The 21,453-nt window shown below is 38.1% G+C and overlaps 1 protein-coding gene across 1 annotated transcript in view; it reads left to right on the plus strand.

The window, feature by feature from the left end:
- LOC127857582 (muscle calcium channel subunit alpha-1-like) overlaps positions 1-21,453 on the plus strand; it is a 175,743-nt gene that overhangs the window by 101,240 nt on the left and 53,050 nt on the right. The window contains exons 16-24 of the mRNA XM_052394059.1: positions 227-381; positions 1,950-2,059; positions 4,454-4,545; positions 8,530-8,716; positions 9,655-9,784; positions 12,826-12,885; positions 13,624-13,730; positions 19,368-19,455; positions 20,786-20,946. Of these exons, the coding sequence (XP_052250019.1) occupies positions 227-381; positions 1,950-2,059; positions 4,454-4,545; positions 8,530-8,716; positions 9,655-9,784; positions 12,826-12,885; positions 13,624-13,730; positions 19,368-19,455; positions 20,786-20,946 (1,090 nt within the window). The remainder of the gene's footprint in view (positions 1-226; positions 382-1,949; positions 2,060-4,453; positions 4,546-8,529; positions 8,717-9,654; positions 9,785-12,825; positions 12,886-13,623; positions 13,731-19,367; positions 19,456-20,785; positions 20,947-21,453) is intronic.

The following is a 21,453-nucleotide window of genomic DNA, read 5'->3' on the forward strand; positions in this document are numbered from 1 at the left end:
TTTTGTCATTGAGACGATGCGCATGCAGAAGGCATGAGTAGGTCATATATACTCAACATCAAGGTTATACTTCAAGAGGTAATGTTTATATCTTAGAGAATCCTATTACACTTACAATCGGCGTTTGAAATCAAATAACACTAAAAGAAAGTGTTTCACATAAAGATTTCCACAATATACCAGGATATTTGCCAGTTTTTCTCTCTTCCTTGACATTTGCACTCAGATATCCTTCTGAATGTGTTCTTGGCCATCGCTGTGGACAATCTTGCAGACGCTCAAAGTTTAACAGAAATAGAGGAAGAGAAGGAGGAAGAACGACAAAGGACCCGATCTATACGACGCTCAAAGAGTAAATCTCCCGAGAAAACGGATATTAAGGTTTGATTATACAAAGTCTTATATTATTACTATTAATTAAGTGTTTCAATGAACTTTTTTATGCCCCGGGTAGGGTGGCATATAGCAGTTGAACTGTCTGTCAGTCAGTATGTCAGTATGTGTGTATGTCAGTTAGTCCGTCCGTCAGAAAAAAACTTTAACATCGGCCATAACTTTTTCACTATTGAAGATAGCAACTTGATATTTGGCCTGCATGTGTATCTCATGGAGCTGAACATTTTGAGTGGTGAAAGGTGAAGGTCAAGGTCATTTTTCAAGGTCAAATGTCAAATATATGGCGTCTGTCCGTCCGAAAACTTTAACATTGGCCATAACTTTTTCAATATTGAAGATAGCAACTTGATATTTGGCATGCATGTGTATCTCATGAAGCTGCACATTTTGAGTGGTGGAAATTCAAGGTCAAGGTCATCCTTCAAGGTCAAAGGTCAAAAATAAATAAATAAATAAAAGCGGCGTTATCATGCAGCTGCGCATTTTGAGTGGTGGAAGTTCAAGGTCAAGGTCATCCTTCAAGGTCAAGGTCATCCTACAAGGTCAAAGGTCAAAAAATAATATTTTTAAAGCGGCGTTCTCATGAAGCTGCACATTTTGAGTGGTGGATGTTCAAGGCCAAGGTCATCCTTCAAGGTCAAAGGTCAAACTTTTTCTTTTTTTTCAAAGCGGCGCAATAGGGAGCATTGTGTTTCTGACGAACACATCTCTTGTTTAAAGATGGAGTATATCGGTTGTTAAATGGACATGTTCACAGATTTTTTTATTATTTTTATTTTTATTAATTTTATGTCCCCAGATCGAATGATGGGGGGCACATTGTTTTTGGCCTTTCTGTCTGTCATTATGTCCCAAAACTTTAACCTTGGTTAAAGTTTTGCGATAACTTTTGCAATATTGAAGATAGCAACTTGATATTTGGCATGGATGTGTATCTCATGAAGCTTCACATTTTGAGTGGTGAAAGGTGAAGGTCATCCTTCAAGGTCAAAATTTAAAAAATACAATCCAAAGGAAGTAATAAGCTTTAAAAGAGAGATAATTTCTAAACCTTCCAAATGATATATTGAAATATTATTTCAAAGCGGCGCAATAGGGGGCATTGTGTTTCTGACAAACTCATCTCTTGTTAAATATTAAATTATGATAATTATTAAGTGTAATTTTCACAATAGTTTAAATAATTGCAATAATTACAAAGAAAAAGATAGTTAAAAAAATGTTCATGCTGAAGGGATCAAACCAAGGACCTATAGAAGCAAAAGCAAACTTGCTACTATTACACCACACAGTCTTTCACCATGGCCCATGTAGTTAAAACCTTTGTCAGTATGACACGAATATGCTTAGGTATTGATGAAAATCATTACAAATGCATTTTAATGTTTAATTTCTAGCAAATTTTTATTTTAATGATTTATTTGACTATCTTGGCTTTACTTAAGCTTGATTGAGTATTGATATTTTTCAAATTCATAGACATATTAAACTGAAGAGCCTCGACACCCATCACTTTGCTTCCTTTATACCATGTTGATCTGTATCCTCTACAGGGTGAGGAGGATGAGGGGGTAGGGATGAACGGGGACGAGGGCAGGGCCATGGACGGAGATTATGACGATGAGACACTGAGCCGTCGCCCTAGCAACCGCAGCTCCAGAAGGTCAGTAGGCTGCTCTAAGGTCGTATTATCAAAGCTCTTTTGGTGTATTAAAGTAAACCTCGCATTCAATTTTTGTTGTGATCATTTATGTTTTGTGCCTGCAGCATTCAAGAACAGAAACATATGTGATTCTTTTCCAGAATTACCCATATAAAACAAGATTATCCATTGTTAACTATCTTGCCATAAATGTAGTTGTACATGTATTTATTATACCCCCATAAACGAAGTTTAGGGGATATATAGGAGTGAGCTTGTCTTTCTGTCGCTCCGTATTAATTGTCCGCTCTAATATTCAAGTTGTTTTCATCCTTTCTTCACCAAACTTGGTCAGAAGTTATATCTAGATGATGTCTAGGCAAGTTCGAATATGGATGCCAGGTCAAAAACTAGGTTATGGGGCCACTTAGTGCATTTTAAACATTGAGCATGGTGTCCACTCTCTATTTCAAGTAGTTTTCTTTTGATCTTCACCAAACTTGGTCAGAAGTTGTATCTAGATGATGTCTAGGCCAAGTGCGAACATGGGTCATGGCAGGTCAAAAACTAGGTCACGGGGTCACTTAGTGCGTTTTAAACATTGAGCATGGTGTCCGCTCTCTAATTCAAGTAGTTTTCATCCATTCTTCACCAAACTTGGTCAGAAGTTGTATCTAGATGATGTCTAGGTCAAATTTGAATATGGGTTATGTCGGGTCAAAAACTAGGTCATTGGGTTGCTTAGTGCGTTTAAAACATTCAGCATGGTGTCCGCTCTCTAATTCAAGTAGTTTGTATCAAATATCTTCACCAAACTTGGTCAGAAGTTGTATCTAGATGATCTCTACGCCGAGTTTAAACATGGGCCATGGTGGGCCAAAAACTAGGTCACAGGGTCACTTTGTGCTTTTTTTAACATTCATCATGGTGTCCGCTCTCTAATTCAAGTAGTTTTCATCCGATCTTCACCAAAGTTGGTCAGAAGTTTTATCTAGATGATCTTAAGGCCAAGTTCGAACATGGGCCATGCCAGATCAAAAACTAGGTAAAGGGGTCACTTAATACTTTATACACATACAGCATGGTGTCCACTCTCTAATTCAAGTAGTTTTCATCCGATCTTCACCACGCTTGGTCAGAAGTTGTATCTAGATGATGTGTAGGTCAAGTTTGAACATGGGCCATGCCAGGTCAGCAACTAGGTCACCGGGTCACTTAGTGCGTTTTAAACATTGAGCATGGTGTCCGCTGTTTTTTTGTGAAGACAACATGCAAAATATTCTGCGTCAATGTGGCATGTGGGGGTATTCATCACGTCTGTGACAAAGCTCTATTTTTTTTTTGAGAAAAAATTTATGTTATGCTTTGTGCTGTAGTTGTTATTTTGAACATTCAAAATATGTGTTAGAAATTTAATGGTTTTAAAATGTAACACCGAATTATGTACAGATCTTTCTGTCAACAAAGCGTCAACCTTTTCATATTTCAGAACATTTCCTGTATGTTGTACATGAGCATGGAATAAAGCATGTGATTTTTATGCTCCCCCAAAATTTATTTGGGGGGAGCATATAGTCGTCGCTTTGTCTGTCTGTCCATGTGTCCGTTCGTGTGTCCGTCCGTGCACAATTTTTGTCCGAGGTATTTCTCAGCAACTATTGACCGGAATTCAATGAAACTTTATGGGAAGCTTCACTACCAAGAGGAGATGTGCATATTATCAGCGGGTTCTGGTCGGATGATTTTTCACAGAGTTTTGGCCCTTTGATATTTTCCATTAACTGTACATATAGTGCAATTCTTGTCCGGGCTATTTCTCAGCAACTAATGACAGGCATTCAATGAAACTTTATGGGAAGCTTCACTACCAAGAGGAGATGTGCATATTATCAGCGGGTTCTGGTTGGATGATTTTTCACAGAGTTATAGCCCTTTGAAATTTTCCATTAACTGTACATATATTGCAATTCTTGTCCAGGCTATTTCTAAGCAACTAATGACCGGAATTCAATGAAACTTTATGGGAAGCTTCACTACCAAGAGGAGATGTGCATATTATCAGCGGGTTCTGGTCGGATGATTTTTCACGGAGTTATGGCCCTTTGAAATTTTCCATTAACTGTACATATTGTGCAATTCTTGTCCGGGCTATTTCTCGGCAACTGATGACCGGAATTCAATGAAACTTTATGGGAAGCTTCACTGCCAAGAGGAGATGTGCATATTATCAGCGGGTTCTGGTCGGATGATTTTTCACAGAGTTATGGCCCTTTGAAATTTTCTATAATTTTTTTTTGTCCCCCCAACTACTCTGCCCTCAAGATGTTTCCTTTTATCTGAATATATAGTGCAATATTGTGACAAAAAAAACTTTGGGGAGCATCACCCGTCTCCTACGGTTTCTTGTTATTTCAGCCATCGTTCGCACTCTGACCATCGATTGCATGTAGATGATTCATATGAGGATGAAGGGATGTACCGACATAGCCAGCATATACCAATAGAAGGTAAACTCTAGAATCTACATGACGAATGATATAACCTGCTTTATGCAATAATCGGTCTTATGCTAGAAAAAATCTTATAGGACATGAGGTACAATAACTTTTTTAATTTACCGGACCTCACAAGATTTTACTAGACCTTGTTCTTCTTTAACCAAACAATAGAAATACCTTTTGCAGATTTTTTTTTTTAATCATATTGACGTTCACAATTTTTAACAAATTTAATTCAATAACATAACTCCTATAATTAAACCTGTTCCATTAAAATATATGGCAATACTTTCAATTAAAAGTGAGGCCACAACAAATTGATTAAATGTTCAACGGATTTGCCGCACCTAAAAATCTTAAAACGAAATAAAAATATTTTTTATTTCTATTTTGTGCCTGCAGCAACAAATTTGTTGCCCACCTATTTATAAAATGATTTTGTTTAATTAAGCCTACGTATTTTACGACATAGACTGTTATAACACTTTGCGTTATTACATTGGTTTATGGTATCAAAAATGGCAGCTTTCGTCTGTCTTGTCATGTCGGCCAAAGACACAATTGGGAATGTTAATTTTCCACCGTGGCAATAAGTTATTGCATCACAGATGATTTAAGTAATTTTATATTTCAACAACATCTACATCAGGATGTGAAATGTCACCGGTATGCATACAATTAGTAAAAATCTGCAATAAACTTGTTGGTATTGATTTAAGTAAAAATATAAAAAATTACTATTAACTTCAAATGAGTGTCGCTTTTGAACTGGACAAAAAAATGTTGAGTATAATATAAATTGTATGAGCCACCTATCTACAAGTTCAAACTGTTGATGGCTATAAGTCTAAGGTGTAAATTATGCCCCAAAAACATGAATTTAACATAAGTAAGAAAGTGAAGAAACTTTCTGGACATAAACAACTTTACTTGGATTTGACTGACTTTTTTATTTAAAAAAAACTTTAACTACCCATTTTTTATTTTTCTTACGTGAGGAAGTTATGATTTATTTACTTTACAAAACTTAAACTTTTCATTTCTAACAGTGATAAACTTACAAAAGCAATGCATCGAGTATTGTATAATACAGTAACTTATGATATTTAGAGCTAATACACAATTGAGATAATTTATATCAGGGTTTTTTTTGGCCCTAAATTACAGCTTATTTCAGGCTGTGTCAAAATTGACAAATGAAAAAAAAAGCTGTTTCCAAATATTAAAAAGTAACTCTTTTTTTCAAAAGTCTTGCCAAAATTTTCAACAAAATAAGTCAAACTTTTAAAATAAACTCAATTGCTTTATTGATTTAATCATACAGCAGTTTAATGCCCTAACACTTTTTAGCTCACCTTAGCACAACGTGCTCATGGTGAGCTTTTGTGATCGCTTTTGTCCAACATCCGTTGTGCATTGTGCGGCGTCAACATTTGCCTTGTTAACTCTCTAGAGGCCACATTTATTGTCCAATCTTCATGAAATTTGGTCAGAAGATTGGTTTTAATGATATCTTGGATGAGTTCGAAAATGGTTACGTTTGCTTGAAAAACATGACTGCCAAGGGGCGGGGCATTTTTCCTTATATGGCTATATATGGCTATAGTACAATCTTGTTAACACTCTAGTGGCCACATTTATTGTCCAATCTTATTGACACTTGGTCAGTAGATTCAACCCAATAATATCTTGGATGAGTTCGAAAATGATGCCTGTTGGTTTGAAAAACATGGCCGCCAGGGGGCGGGGCATATTTCCTTATATGGCTATAGTAAAACCTTGTTAACACCCTTGAGGCCACATTTATTGTCCAATCTTGATGAAATATGGTCAGAAGATTTGTCTTGATGATATCTATGATAAGTTCGAAAATGGTTACGTTTGCATGAAAAACATGGCCGCCAAGGGACGGGGCATTTTTCCTTATTTGGCTATATAAGGCTATAGTAAAATCTTGTTAACACTCTAGAGGCCACATTTATAGTCTGATCTTCATGAAACTTTGTCAGAAGATTCATCCTAATAATATCTTGGATGAGTTTAAAAATGATGCTGGTTGGTTGAAAAACATGGCAACCACGGGTGCAGGGCTATTTTCCTTATTTGGCTATAGTAAAACCTTGTTAACACTCTAGAGGTCACATTTATTTTCCGATCATCATGAAACTTGGTCAGAAGATTTGTCCCAATGAAATCTTCGATGAGTTCGAAAATGGTTTGGGTTGCTTTAAAAATATGGCCACAAGGGGCGGGGCATATTTCCTTAAATGGCTATATATGGTTATAGTAAAACCTTGTTAACACATTTAGTGTCCAATCTTCATGAAATTTGGTCAGAAGATTGGTCTCAATGATATCTTGTATGAGTTTGAAAATAATTATGTTTGCTTGAAAAAAATGGCTTCCAAGGGGCGGGGCATTTTTCCTTATATGGCTATTGTAAAATCTTGTTAACACTCTAGAGGCCACATTTACTGTCCGATCTTCATGAAACTTGGTCAGAAGATTCATCCCGATAATATCTTGGACGAGTTCAAAAATGATGCTGGTTGGTTGAAAAACATGGCTGCCAGGGGATGGGGCATTTTTCCTTATATGGCTATAGTAAAACTTTGTTGAACACTCTAGAAGCCACATTTATTTTCCGATCTTTGTGAAACTTGGTCAGAAGATTTGTCCCAATAATATCTTGTTATCTCAGGTGAGCGACTTTGGGCCTTTCAGGCCCTCTTGTTAATATAATTTTTAGAAAGCAGTTAAACATGCACTTATTAACAATTGATAAACTGTTATTTATAATCATAATAATAATGATTAAATTTTCCCAATTTCATGGTTTATCGCACTTTATCCCCATTAAAAAAGGCACAGGCTGTAAAGCATGACGCAAAGGATAATAACTGCTTATGCTTGATATTTATTGTATTATTTACTGTTTCATGTTATTAAACCATCATTGACAGAGAACTGAGCTTCTTATATAACTTTGATAATGAAAACTACAGTGAATCATGTAAAATTTAAGCAATCACTACCTGGTGTCTGTAAGCAGAACAGCTATTGGAGATTTTTATGTCCCCCACCACTATAGTGGTGGACATATTGTTTTTGCCCTGTCTGAAGGTTTGTGTGTTTGTTTGTGTGTTTGTTTGCGTCAAACTTTAACATTTGCCAGAATTTTTGCAATATTGATGATAGCAGCTTGATATTTGGCATGCATGTGTATCTCATGGAACTGCACATTTTGAGTGGTGAAAGGTCAAGGTCATCCTTCAAGGTCAAAGGTCAAATATATCGCTTCAAAGAGGCGCAGTAGGGGACATAGGTTTTCTGACAAACACATCTCTTGTTTTTATTTATTTTTACAAACATTTGATACCCAAATATTACTACTAAATGATCTTGTACTGTAATTGTGCAGATACCATGCATTCATTTGGCAAAATATATCAATTTACATAGACAATATATGAATTTTTTATATTTCGCTTATCGCTCGCCTGTGATTTAACAAAAAATAGAATAACAATAAAAAAAAAAATTATTTCGCTTGCTCGCTCCATTTTTTAAGCAAAAATCCGTAGAACAAATCTTCAATTTGTTGTGGCCTGGAGCACTTTGCGAAACAAGGTGAAATATTTGACTGGTTCTTAGAATAGTACTTGGAGTATGTTACGTCACTAGGAAAGATAACAAGTTGGACTTTTTGGTGAAATCCATTTTACTTTATTGTTTAACAATCTATAAGTAAAATAAACACAAACCAGTTTACTTTCTCATAGTTTCGTTTTCATTTTCAACCAAGATGTACATATTGTTTGTTTTTTGTCAGTCACGAGGACAGACAGTTTCTGGAATAATGCCAGACGAGATCTAATTTCATCAGAAATGCAAGATGTTCAAGGTCCGACATCTTCAGCATGGAATGGTTTATATGGTATTTCATCAATTTTTGCAGGATGATTTGACAATATATGATATTCTCCCTGACAGAGGATGATTATGCAACAGAGGAAGATGATGAAGATGAGGAGGAGGGTGATATGGAGGGTGAGGAGGAGGAGGACAATGAGACTGTCAACACGGCGCGACCTCGACGTATGTCCGAGATACGCATGTCCAACAAGGTGAAGCCGATACCACCTGCCAGCTCTCTCTTCATTCTGTCTCAAACCAACAAGTGAGTGTCATCTAAGATGTTGGACAAACGGTTATACATTTGTAGTTTTTTACAATGTTCAATCAAGTACTTGAATTTTTTTTACATATTTATCTAGGTTTTCTCACCTGAGCACAATCTGGGCATTTTTCCTTATATGGCTACGGTTAACACTCTTAAAATCACATTTATAGTCTAATCTTCATGAAACTTGGTTTAAACATTTGTTCTAATGATGTCTTGGATGAGATCAAAAATGGTTCTGGTCTGTTGAAAAACATAACCACCAGGGGGCGGGGCATTTTTCCTTACCGGTATATGGCTATAGAAAAACCTTGTTAACGCTCTAGAGGCCACATTTATTGTCCAATCATCATGAAACTTGGTCAAAAGATTTTTCCCAATGCTATCTTGAACATGTTCCAAAATGGTTTCAGTTGCTTGAAAAACATGGCTGCCAGGGGTGGGGCATTTTTCCAAATCATAAATGTGGCTATAGTAAATCCTTGTTAACACTCTAGAGGTCACATTTATTGTCAGATCATCATGAAACTGTGTCAGAAGATTTTTCCAATGATATCTTTGATGATTTCTAAAATGGTTCAGAACATTTGGTCTAGTGATATCTTGGATGAGTTCGAAATTGGTTCCAGACTGTTTAAAAACATGGCCGCCAGGTTGCAGGGAATCGATTCAATGGCTTTAGTAAAACCTTGTTATCTGACCACTAGCCTTTGATGCCGTCTTGTTATACTAACATTTGGAGTCTCAAGTGAGTGTAATTTTAGATTTTTGACAAATGGTTATAGTTTGCAACAATAATCAATGAAGTACTATAAAATGTGTGTATTTTTTTCTAAGTTTTTATGTCAAAGTGAGATGGGGAGGTTGAAACTTGGTTCTCTGTAACCCACAAAGTACAAAGGAATTTTACTAATGTAGCGAGTGGACCATTGTAGGTTCCGAGTGATCTGTCACAAGGTGTGCAACCACTCTTACTTCGGGAACATCGTACTTGCATGTATCCTCATCAGCAGTGGTATGTTGGCAGCGGAGGACCCCCTGAACAGCAAGTCTGATAGGAATGAGGTATATTTGGAGCCCGCACCACATAAATACGAGCCGCGTTCTGAGAAAACTGGGCTTAATGCATGTGCGTAAAGTGTTGTCCCAGATTAGCCTGTGCATTCCGCACAGGCTAATCAGGGACTACACTTTCCGCTTTTTAGCTCACCTGAGCACAACGTGCCCATGGTGAGCTTTTGTGATCGCTTTTTTTCCGTCGTGCGTTGTCCGTTGTGCGGCGTCAACATTTGCCTTGATAACTCTCTAGAGGCCACATTTATTGTCTAATCTTCATGAAATTTGGTCAGCAGATTGGTTTCAATGATATCTTGGATGATTTCGAAAATGGTTACGTTTGCTTGAAAAACATGGCTGCCAAGGGGCGGGGCATTTTTCCTTATATGGCTTTATATGGCTATAGTAAAATCTTGTTTACACTCTAGAGGCCACATTTATTGTCTGTTCTTCATAAAACTTGGTCAGAAGATTCATCCCAATAATATCTTGGACGAGTTTGAAAATGATGCCGGTTGGTTAAAAAACATGGCTGCCAGGGGGCGGGGCATTTTTCCTTATATGGCTATAGTAAAACCTTATTAACACTCTAGAGGCCACATTTATTTTCCGATCTTCATGAAACTTGCTCAGAAGATTTGTGCCACTGATATCTTGGATGAGTTAAAAAATGGTAACCTTTGCTTGAAAAACATGGCTACCAAGGGCCGGGGCATTTTTCCTTATATGGCTATATATATGGCTATAGTAAAATCTTGTTAACACTCTAGAGGCCACATTTATTGTCCTATCTTCATGAAACTTGGTCAGAAGATTCATCCCAATAATATCTTGGACGAGTTCAAAAATGATGCCGGTTGGTTGAAAAACATGGCTGCCAGGGGGCGGGGCATTTTTCCTTATATGGCTATAGTAAAACCTTGTTAACACTCTAGAGGCCACATTTATCTTCCGATCTTCATGAAACTTGCTCAGAAGATTTGTCCCACTGATAATTTGGATGAGTTTAAAAACGGTAAACTTTGCTTGAAAAACATGGCTGCCAAGGGGCGGGGCATTTTTCCTTATATGGCTATATATGGCTATAGTAAAATCCTGTTAACACTCTAGAGGCCACATTTATTGTCTTATCTTCATGAAACTTGGTCAGAAGATTCATCCCAATAATATCTTGGACAAGTTTGAAAATGATGCTGGTTGGTTGAAAAACATGGCTGCCAAGGGGCGGGGCATTTTTCCTTATATGGCTATATATGGCTATAGTAAAATCTTGTTAACACTCTAGAGGCCACATTTATTGTCCAATCTTAATGAAACTTGGTCAGAAGATTCATCCCAATAATATCTTGGATGAGTTTGTAAATGATGCCGGTTGGTTGAAAAACATGGCCGCCAGGGGGTGGGGCATTTTCCTTATATGGCTATAGTAAAACCTTGTTAACACTCTAGAGGTCACTTTTATTTTCTGATCTTTGTGAAACTTGGTCAGAAGATTTGTCCCAATAATATCTTGTTATCTCAGGTGAGCGACTTTGGGCCTTTGAGGCCCTCTTGTATGGTATTTTTCGTTAAAGGAAGTTCCTTCTTACCGAAAAATTTGTTTAGGTGGAAAGTGTCTTCCCTGATTAGCCTGTGCGGACTGCACAGGCTAATCTGGGACAACACTTGACGTACATGCATTAAGCCAATTTTTCTCAGAACACGACTAATTTGAGCCTCGGTCTCGGAAAACTGGGCTTAATGCATGTGCGATAAGTGTGTTTGTAGATTAGCCTCTGCAATCTGCACAGGTTATCAGCTGCGACACTTTCCACTTTTATAGAATTTTTGTTGAAAAGAAAGTGTTGTCCCTGATTGGATTGTGGGGACTGCATTAAGCCCAGTTTTGCCAGAATGCAAACTTGGTTAAAGTTTTGCGATAACTTTTGCAATATTGAAGATAGCAACTTGATATTTGGCATGCATGTGTATCTCATGAAGCTGCACACTTTGAGTGGTGATAGGTCAAGGTCATCCTTCAAGGTCAAAAGTCAAAAGATACAATCCAAGGGAAGTAATAAGCTGTAAAAATGAGATAATTTCTAAACCTGCCAAATGATATATTGAAATTTTATTTCAAAGCGGCACAATAGGGGGCATTGTGTTTCTGACAAACACCTCTCTTGTTATCTCAGCTGTTTTCGGAGAAAACCCAAGGTATTGTCATAGCCAGCTCGTCGTGTCATGTCCGCCGTCCGCATCATGCTAAAACCTTGACATTTTGTCAAGGTTTTGAACATTGGCTCTAAAACCAAAGTGCATCAACCTTCAACTTTGAAACTTCATATGTAGCTGCACCTTGATGAGTTCTACATGCAGCACCCATTTATGTGTCACTAGGTCAAATGTCAAGGTCACTGTGACCTCTAAAAAAATAATAATATGACAAGCTTTCATCTATTCAAAACTGCACCTGCAGCCGAGCGTGGCACCCGTTATGCGGTGCTCTTGTTATTGTTTATTTTTGATAAATAAATCAATATTAACAATAAAATAGAAGGACAGTATTCTTAAGTATTGCAAACGTTGCATTAAAAGCTTATGAAGTCAAGATGTTTTAAGGTAATGAGAAAAATACCAGTGTTATAACATGAAGGACATATTTATTAGAATTTTTTTATTTTATTGTGTATAGTTTTTTCATATTACATAGAACTGATAGCATTTTCTCCATCAAATCAAATCAGTTAAATGTTTAATCAATTAAAGAAGTCTTAATATCTGTAAGATAACATGTGAAAGTCGATCCATAAGTTCAGAATATGTGATAAAAAAACTTTCTTTTTCACCTGCATGAGGAGATATCATGTTGTGTGTACAATCCATCTTCATACCTCAAAGGTCAAGGTCAAATGTAGTGGTCAAAAGTGAAACGTTTGCCATAAATCTGCTCTCTATAAGTCGAGTGTTTGTCCTACCAACACTTGTCTTGATCATGTGCTGGTAGTGTATTAACATATGCTTTAAACATACTTTGTAATAACTTACTAAAATGCTTTTATTTTCCTCAGATTCTGAACTACTTTGACATCTTCTTTACCAGCGTGTTTACAGTGGAAATCATTGTCAAAGTAAGTGTATCCTTTATTGGAGTACTTTCTTTTTTTTGCCTTTTGTGCTTGAAGCCAGGGCTGACTGGCTCTGTTATTTGCCTTTTGTGCTTGAAGCCAGGGCTGGCTGGCTCTGTTATTTGCCTTTTGTGCTTGAAGCCAGGGCTGGCTGGCTCTGTTATTTGCCTTTTGTGCTTGAAGCCAGGGCTGGCTGGCTCTGTTATTTGCCTTTTGTGCTTGAAGCCAGGGCTGGCTGGCTCTGTTATTTGCCTTTTGTGCTTGAAGCCAGGGCTGGCTGGCTCTGTTATTTGCCTTTTGTGCTTGAAGCCAGGGCTGGCTGGCTCTGTTATTTGCCTTTTGTGCTTGAAGCCAGGGCTGGCTGGCTCTGTTATTTGAGCGTTAGACTAATAGTCAGATTCTCTGTTCTGCCAAATAACATAATTGTGCTGTTATTGGTCATGTAATTGTTTCTACAGTCATTAAATGCTTTCTATGAAATAAATACTGTTATCATTGTGAAAACAAGCATGCCTTACACTTGAAATACCTGCCATTGTCCATAACCAAAATAAATTTGATGTGTATAAATATTGTAGGGTTTATTCAATCTAAGTGAAGAGCTGTACTGAAAGTTCTTGAAACAAAAGTTAATTTCAAACATTGTTCAACGACTTAATGTCAAGTTTAAGAATATAGAATTGCAGGTTACTGTCAGATTTTGTTTAGACATAACAAGTCATTGATTTGCTTATATTTCAGATTTTAACTTATGGATTGGTGCTTCATAAAGGCTCGTTCTGTCGCAGTTTCTTCAATATACTTGATCTGCTGGTAGTCGGCGTATCTCTCGTATCATTTGTTTTAGAGTAAGTCACTTTAAGCTTATATCTTGCATTATTTTACCTAATTCATCCGAAAATGGGTCTTATGTCAAATTCGGCCAGCTTCCCTGTCCCCTAATGAGACCACAAAACCTTTCATGACTCTATAGCAGACATAGTAGCTCCTGACTAGACTGTGCAGGCTGGTATCTATAGCAGACATAGTAGCTCCTGACTAGACTGTGCAGGCTGGTCTCTATAGCGGACATAGTAGCTCCTGACTAGACTGCGCAGGCTGGTATCTATAGCGGACATAGTAGCTCCTGACTAGACTGCGCAGGCTGGTATCTATAGCAGACATAGTAGCTCCTGACTAGACTGTGCAGGCTGGTCTCTATAGCGGACATAGTAGCTCCTGACTAGACTGTGCAGACTGGTCTCTATAGCAGACATAGTAGCTCCTGACTAGACTGCGCAGGCTGGTCTCTATAGCGGACATAGTAGCTCCTGACTAGACTGTGCAGGCTGGTCTCTATAGCGGACATAGTAGCTCCTGACTAGACTGTGCAGACTGGTCTCTATAGCGGACATAGTAGCTCCTGACTAGACTGTGCAGACTGGTATCTATAGCGGACATAGTAGCTCCTGACTAGACTGTGCAGGCTGGTCTCTATAGCGGACATAGTAGCTCCTGACTAGACTGTGCAGGCTGGTCTCTATAGCGGACATAGTAGCTCCTGACTAGACTGTGCAGACTGGTATCTATAGCAGACATAGTAGCTCCTGACTAGACTGTGCAGACTGGTCTCTATAGCAGACATAGTAGCTCCTGACTAGACTGCGCAGGCTGGTATCTATAGCGGACATAGTAGCTCCTGATTAGACTGCACAGGCTGGTCTCTATAGCGGACATAGTAGCTCCTGACTAGACTGCGCAGGCTGGTCTGGAGCTTCTCTGGCTGCATATGGCATTAGACCCATTTACACATGCTATGGCTGATTTTGTCTAGAGTAAGTCAGTTCCTGTCATTTACCTTGTTGTCATAATAAACTTTTGTTAAACAATTGTATAAATGCTTTTTATGTCCCCCACTATAGTAAAGGGGGACATATTGTTTTTGCCCTGTCTGTTGGTTGGTTGGTCTGTTGGACTGTTGGTTGGTCTGTTTGCGCCAACTTTAACATTTTGCAATAACTTTTGCTATATTGAAGATAGCAACTTCATATTTGGCATGCATGTGTATCTCATGAAGCTGCACATTTTGAGTGGTGAAAGGTCAAGGTCAAGGTCATCCTTCAAGGTCAGAGGTCAAATATAGGTGGCCAAAATCGCTCATTTTATGAATACTTTTGCAATATTGAAGATAGCAACTTGATATTTGGCATGCATGTGTATCTCATGGAGCTGCACATTTTGAGTGGTGAAAGGTCAAGGTCAAGGTCATCCTTCAAGGTCAGAGGTCAAATATATGTGGCCCAAATCGCTTATTTTATGAATACTTTTTCAATATTGAAGATCGCAACTTGATATTTGGCATGCATGTGTATCTCATGGAGCTGAACATTTTGAGTGGTAAAAGGTCAAGGTCAAGGTCATCCTCCAAGGTCAGAGGTCAAATATATGTGGCCCAAATCGCTTATTTTATGAATACTTTTGCAATATTGAAGATAGCAACTTGATATTTGGCATGCATGTGTATCTCATGGAGTTGCACATTTTGAGTGGTGAAAGGTCAAGGTCAAGGTTATTCTTCAAGGTCAAGTATATGGGTCAAAATTGCGCATGTAATGTCACTTCTGCAATATTGAAGCTAGCAATTTTATATTTGAAATGCGTGTGTATCTCAAGGAGCTGCACATTTTGAGTGGTGAAGGGTCAAGGTCAAGGTCATCCTACAAGGTCAAACATCATATAGGGGGACATTGTGTTTCTCAAACACATCTTGTTTATTTTAGTATTGTTAATTTTTATGCCCCTGAAGGAGGGCATATAGTGATCAGACTGTCCGTCCGTCCGTCTGTCCGTCACACTTTGCGTTTAGGTTTCGGAAAATGCTCATAATATCTATGCGGCTTCAGAGAGCAATTTCATATTTGGCATGCATGTGTATATGGACAAGGCTTTTCCATACGCACACAAATTTTGACCCCTGTGACCTTGACCTTGAACTAAGGGTCCGCGTTTAAGTTTCAAAATCTGGGTTTAGGTTTCGAAAAAATCTCATAACTTCTACCAAGCGTTTATAGGGGGCATATGTCATCCTATGGTGACAGCTCTTGTTTTCTTCTTATATACAGTTCTCAGCCCTGGAGTTTGAGTTTTTTCTTCTAATGGAGCCTGTTTATGATTGATTCGTAGAGTCTTGCAGAGAAAGTGACACTCTTTTACTTGTATGGGAACATGCCTACTTGCAAATGGAATAAATAAATGTGGGTAGTTCTTAATAAGATTAGAAAAAATTAACTTCACTCTGCCATTAATCCTCATAAATTGCACCAGTCCAATAACTGTTTTGATCACTTAAATCTTTTTTTAACAAACTTTAAAACTTAAATTGTCGATTGCAATATGCCATAAACATAGCAAACTTGCCATCCATTCTGGTTGTAATTTTATTTCATTGTCATTTTTTGTCACACTTTCAGCTGGCACATTTGTTCAAAGCAAATCAAAATTGTAAAGTTCCTTTCAAATGTGTCTGAACTGTAGACCCATTTTAAGGTGTCAGTCTGGTATTTTGTTTCTGTGCTTAATATATACTCTTTTCCCATCATGGCCTTTGTTTGCAATAAAAGAATTTATAGATCATACAAGATTTACAAGTTTTGTCAACCTGATAAAGCTAAATAATGTTCGCAACATGATTAGTGTAATTGGACATGGGTAAGTCATATGAGGTAAATTATAGCATGTTTTTAATAATGTCTTATGCAACTGGTGGATATTTTAAATATAGTAAAAAAACTTTTTTTATGATAAATGAGTTAATTAATTATTATGATGATAAAATATTAAACTGTTGAACATTTTAGGATTTCAGATTTCAAATGAGGTCAAATATTACCAAAGTCTTAAGTCTTAAAACTGCCATATGCGACTGCTAGCCTTTCCTCAACTATCCTCAACTGCTGTATATTTATGCCCCCCTTCGAAGAAGAGGGGGAATATTGCTTTGCTCATGTCGGTCGGTCGGTCGGTCTGTCTGTCGGTCCGTCCACCAGGTGGTTGTCAGACGATAACTCAAGAACGCTTGGGCCTAGGATCATGAAACTTCATAGGTACATTGATCATGACTCGCAGATGACCCCTATTGATTTTGAGGTCACTAGGTCAAAGGTCAAGGTCACGGTGACCTGAAATAGTAAAATGGTTTTTTAATGATAACTCAAGAACGCATACGCCTAGGATCATGAAACTTCATGGGTAGATTGATCATGACTTGCAGATGACCCCTATTGATTTTGAGGTCACTAGGTCAAAGGTCAAGGTCACGGTGACCCGAAATAGTAAAATGGTTTCTGGATGATAACTCAAGAACGCATACGCTTCGGATCATGAAACTTCATGGGTAGATTGATCATGACTCGCAGATGACCCCTATTGATTTTGAGGTCACTAGGTCAAAGGTCAAGGTCACGGTGATCCAAAATAGTAAAATGGTTTTCGGATGACAACTCAAGAACGCATACGCCTAGGATCATGAAACTTCATAGGAAGATTGATCATGACTTGCAGATGACCCCTATTGATTTTGAGGTCACAAGGTCAAAGGTCAAGGTCACAGTGACACGAAATAGTAAAATGATTTTGGGATGATAACTCAAGAACGCTTTTGCCTAGGATCATGACACTTCATAGGTACATTGACCCGCAGATGACCCCTATTGATTTTCAGGTCACTAGGTCAAAGGTCAAGGTCACAGTGACAAAAATCGTATTCACACAATGGCTGCCCATAAGGGGGGCATGCATGTTTTACAAACAGCCCTTGTTTAAATTATGACTTCGACAAAAGCCAAAGAATGTTTCATATCAGGAAAATGTGCATTTTCAGAGCTTTTATAGCAGCATTGGCCTTTGCACAAACGATATATACTCAGTCTGCAGTCTGGCCTAATGGAACTGTGTCCCAGACTGTGTCTTGTGGCATAATACAACACCTGTTGCCAACCTGTCAGAGGTTTTACATGATAACCATACAGGAATCATACTCAAATGTACCTGTACAAACCGTCACTCACGTCTCCCTGTTTTACATGATAACCATACAGGAACCATACTCAAATGTACTTGTACATACCGTCACTCACGTCTCCCTGTTTTACATGATAACCATACAGGAACCATACTCAAATGTACCTGTATCTACTGTCACTCATGTCTCCCTGTGCATATTGTAATTGCAGTAGTTTTACCAAGGATGTATATGAATTGTTAGGCACATTGTTGGAGTATACTGTGGAATCACTTAAATTCGCTGTGTACAAAAAGCATTAAGGTGTTTGCATGCATACAGTATATTCTGTTAATGTTTACACAACGTATAGCATGGACACATTCATGTAGAAGAAATATAATTTACATGTGAGATATTTGGAGGTAAGGCATATAGAACTTTTTTATGTGATATATTCCAGTATAATGTACTCTCGACTTGTTGTTTAATAGAACTATAATATTAATTTGCTATTAAGGTAATATTAATTTTATTTTGTATTTCTATCAAAAGTGTACAAACTTTCCTATAAACACAAAATCTTTCATTCTGAATTGCCTCTTGCTTTTTATGTCCCCCACTATAGTAGTGGGGGACATATTGTTTTTGCCCTGTCTGTTGGTCTGTTGGTCTGTTGGTCTGTTTGCTCCAACTTTAACATTTTGCAATAACTTTTGCTATATTGAAGATAGCAACTTCATATTTGGCATGCATGTGTATCTCATGGAGCTGCACATTTTGAGTGGTGAAAGGTCAAGGTCAAGGTCATCCTTCAAGGTCAGAGGTCAAATATATGTGGCCCAAATCGCTTATTTTATAAATACTTTTGCAATATTGAAGATATCAACTTGATATTTGGCATGCATGTGTATCTCATGGAGCTGCACATTTTGAGTGGTGAAAGGTCAAGGTCATCCTTCAAGGTCAGAGGTCAAATATATGTGGCCCAAATCGCTTATTTTATAAATACTTTTGCAATATTGATGATAGCAACTTGATATTTGGCATGCATGTGCATCTCATGGAGCTGCACATTTTGAGTGGTATTAGGTCAAGGTCAACGTCATCCTTCAAGGTCAGAGGTCAAATATATGTGGCCCAAATCGCTTATTTTATGAATACTTTTGCAATATTGAAGATAGCAACTTGATATTTGGCATGCATGTGTATCTCATAGAGCTGCACATTTTGAGTGGTGAAAGGTCAAGGTCAAGGTCATCCTTCACAAGGTCAAGGTCATCCTTCACAAGGTCAAGGTCATCCTTCAAGGTCAAACATCATATAGGGGGACATTGTGTTTCACAAACACATCTTGTTATGCAATTCAATTTGAATGATTATGTTGCCCTCTTAAAGATGAAATGTTATGTATAAAAGATGGGAATTGTGCTAAAGCTTGGTTATCAAAATCAAAAGCACACTTACAATTTAGTTTGTTGTAACCGCATTAGAATGTGTTTTTCAGCAATGAAGCTATCTCTGTAGTGAAGATTCTCAGAGTGCTACGTGTGTTGCGACCTCTAAGGGCAATCAACAGGGCCAAAGGACTCAAGGTATTTGTGTTGTTAGGGCCCTCAACAGGGCCAATGGTCTCAAATGCCTTTATGTTGTGACCTCTAAGGGCAATAAACAGTGCTAAGGGGCTCAATGTATTTTTGTTGAGACCTCTAAGGGTCATAAACACAGCCTTGGGGCTCAATGTATATGTGTTGCGACATATGAGGGTAATCAAAAGGGCCAAGGGACTCAAGGTACATGTGTTGCGTTGTCTAAGGGCTATCAAAAGGGCCAAGGGGCTCATGGTATGTGTGATTTGAACTGTAAGGGAAATCAACATTGCAAAGAGTCTCAAGGCATGTGTAATGTTACCTCTAAAGCCCATTATCAGCGCCATCTGACTCAAGGTATATGTGACACAACCTCTAAGGGCTTACAATGGGGCCTTGGGGCTCAAGGTATGTGTGTTGCGACCTATAAGGGCCATCAATAAGGCCTTGGGGCTCAATATATGTATGTTATGACCTCTAAGGGCCATAAACAGGGCCAAGAGACTAAGAGACTTAAATATGTTGCAACCTCTTCGGTAATCAATTGGGTCAAGGGATTTAAAAAGGCTATGGGGCTCCAGGTAGGGTGGATAGGTAGTCTTGTATAAAGGAAAATTGACATCTGCTTAGCAACCACGAGGCCAAAGGCATCATCACCTTCTTTAGCACTCAAAACACCAAATACTGGTTTTCCTAGGAAAAAAAGGCTCACGATTGTTGCTAAAAGCCCAAAGCTTTCTATGCAATCAAGCTGAAATAAATAGATTAACATAGCTTGCAGTCTGAACTATTGGAATTATGATGCCCATATTGCCTAAAATTATAGTAATGCTTACACATAATAGCTGCTTATATCATGATAAACTTTTATTATCTTACTATAATCTACGACAAAACAGTGATCATTTATTGCCCATGCCTGCTAGTAACACATTAAAACATATTCAAAATTGTGTCAAGATCTCGCTGACATTGTTCAGATCTGTAATGGCCTAAGAAATATTACTATATTGTTAATATATTTTTGTCTGAACCGACAAAATCGGCACAAAGTGTCCACACTTTGCTTTAACAGCACGTGGTGCAGTGTGTTATAGTGACAATCTGGACAAAAATGGGGCTTAATGCATGTGTGTAAAGTGTTCACCAGATTAACTTGTGCAGTCCACACATGCTAATCAGGAACCACAATTCTGCCTACACTTGATTTTTGTTTTGAAGAGACATCCTTTTAAACGTAAATTTCCATTATAGCATAAAGTTTCGTCCGAGATTTTCCTCTTTGGATGACACTTAAGGAACAAATGTTACAATGTGCCCCTCTTTTGGTTCACAGCATGTGGTTCAGTGCGTGATTGTGGCCATCAAGACGATCCAGAACATCATGATCATCATGTTGCTGCTGCAGTTCATGTTCGCGGTCATCGGCGTCCAGCTGTTCAAGGGGACATTCTGGCACTGCTCGGACCGCTCAAAGTTAACCAAGGAGGACTGCAGGCGAGTCAAACTGGCAACAATATATGAGCCTCACTCTGTGAAAATGGGACTTAATGCATGTGCGTTTTGGCCCCTTTAAGACTGTGCAGTCTGTGACAATGGGACTTAATGCATGTGCGTTTTGGCCCCTTTAAGACTGTGCAGTCTGCACAAGCTAATCAGGAACAACACTTCACCTTCTCTTGATTTTTGTTTAGAAGAGACATCTTTTTAAACGGAAAATTCCTTAATAGTGTAATGTTATCCCAGATTAGCTTGTTTAGTTGCACAGGCTAATCTAGGTGGACACTTGACGCACATCATTTAATACCAGTTTTTGGAGAGGGTGGCTCATAGGTTATTAGAGGATTGAGCATGGAACTGTTGTATCCCATAGAGTCCAGCAGATACAATAGTTTCTTGCTTACCATTTGGGCATGTTTTAGCTCACCTGTTTCTTGGTTACCATTTGGACATGTTTTAGCTCACCTGTTTCTTGCTTACCATTTGGACATGTTTTAGCTCACC

This window comes from Dreissena polymorpha, chromosome 1 (genome assembly GCF_020536995.1).
Source record: "Dreissena polymorpha isolate Duluth1 chromosome 1, UMN_Dpol_1.0, whole genome shotgun sequence".
NCBI classification, from domain to species: domain Eukaryota; kingdom Metazoa; phylum Mollusca; class Bivalvia; order Myida; family Dreissenidae; genus Dreissena; species Dreissena polymorpha.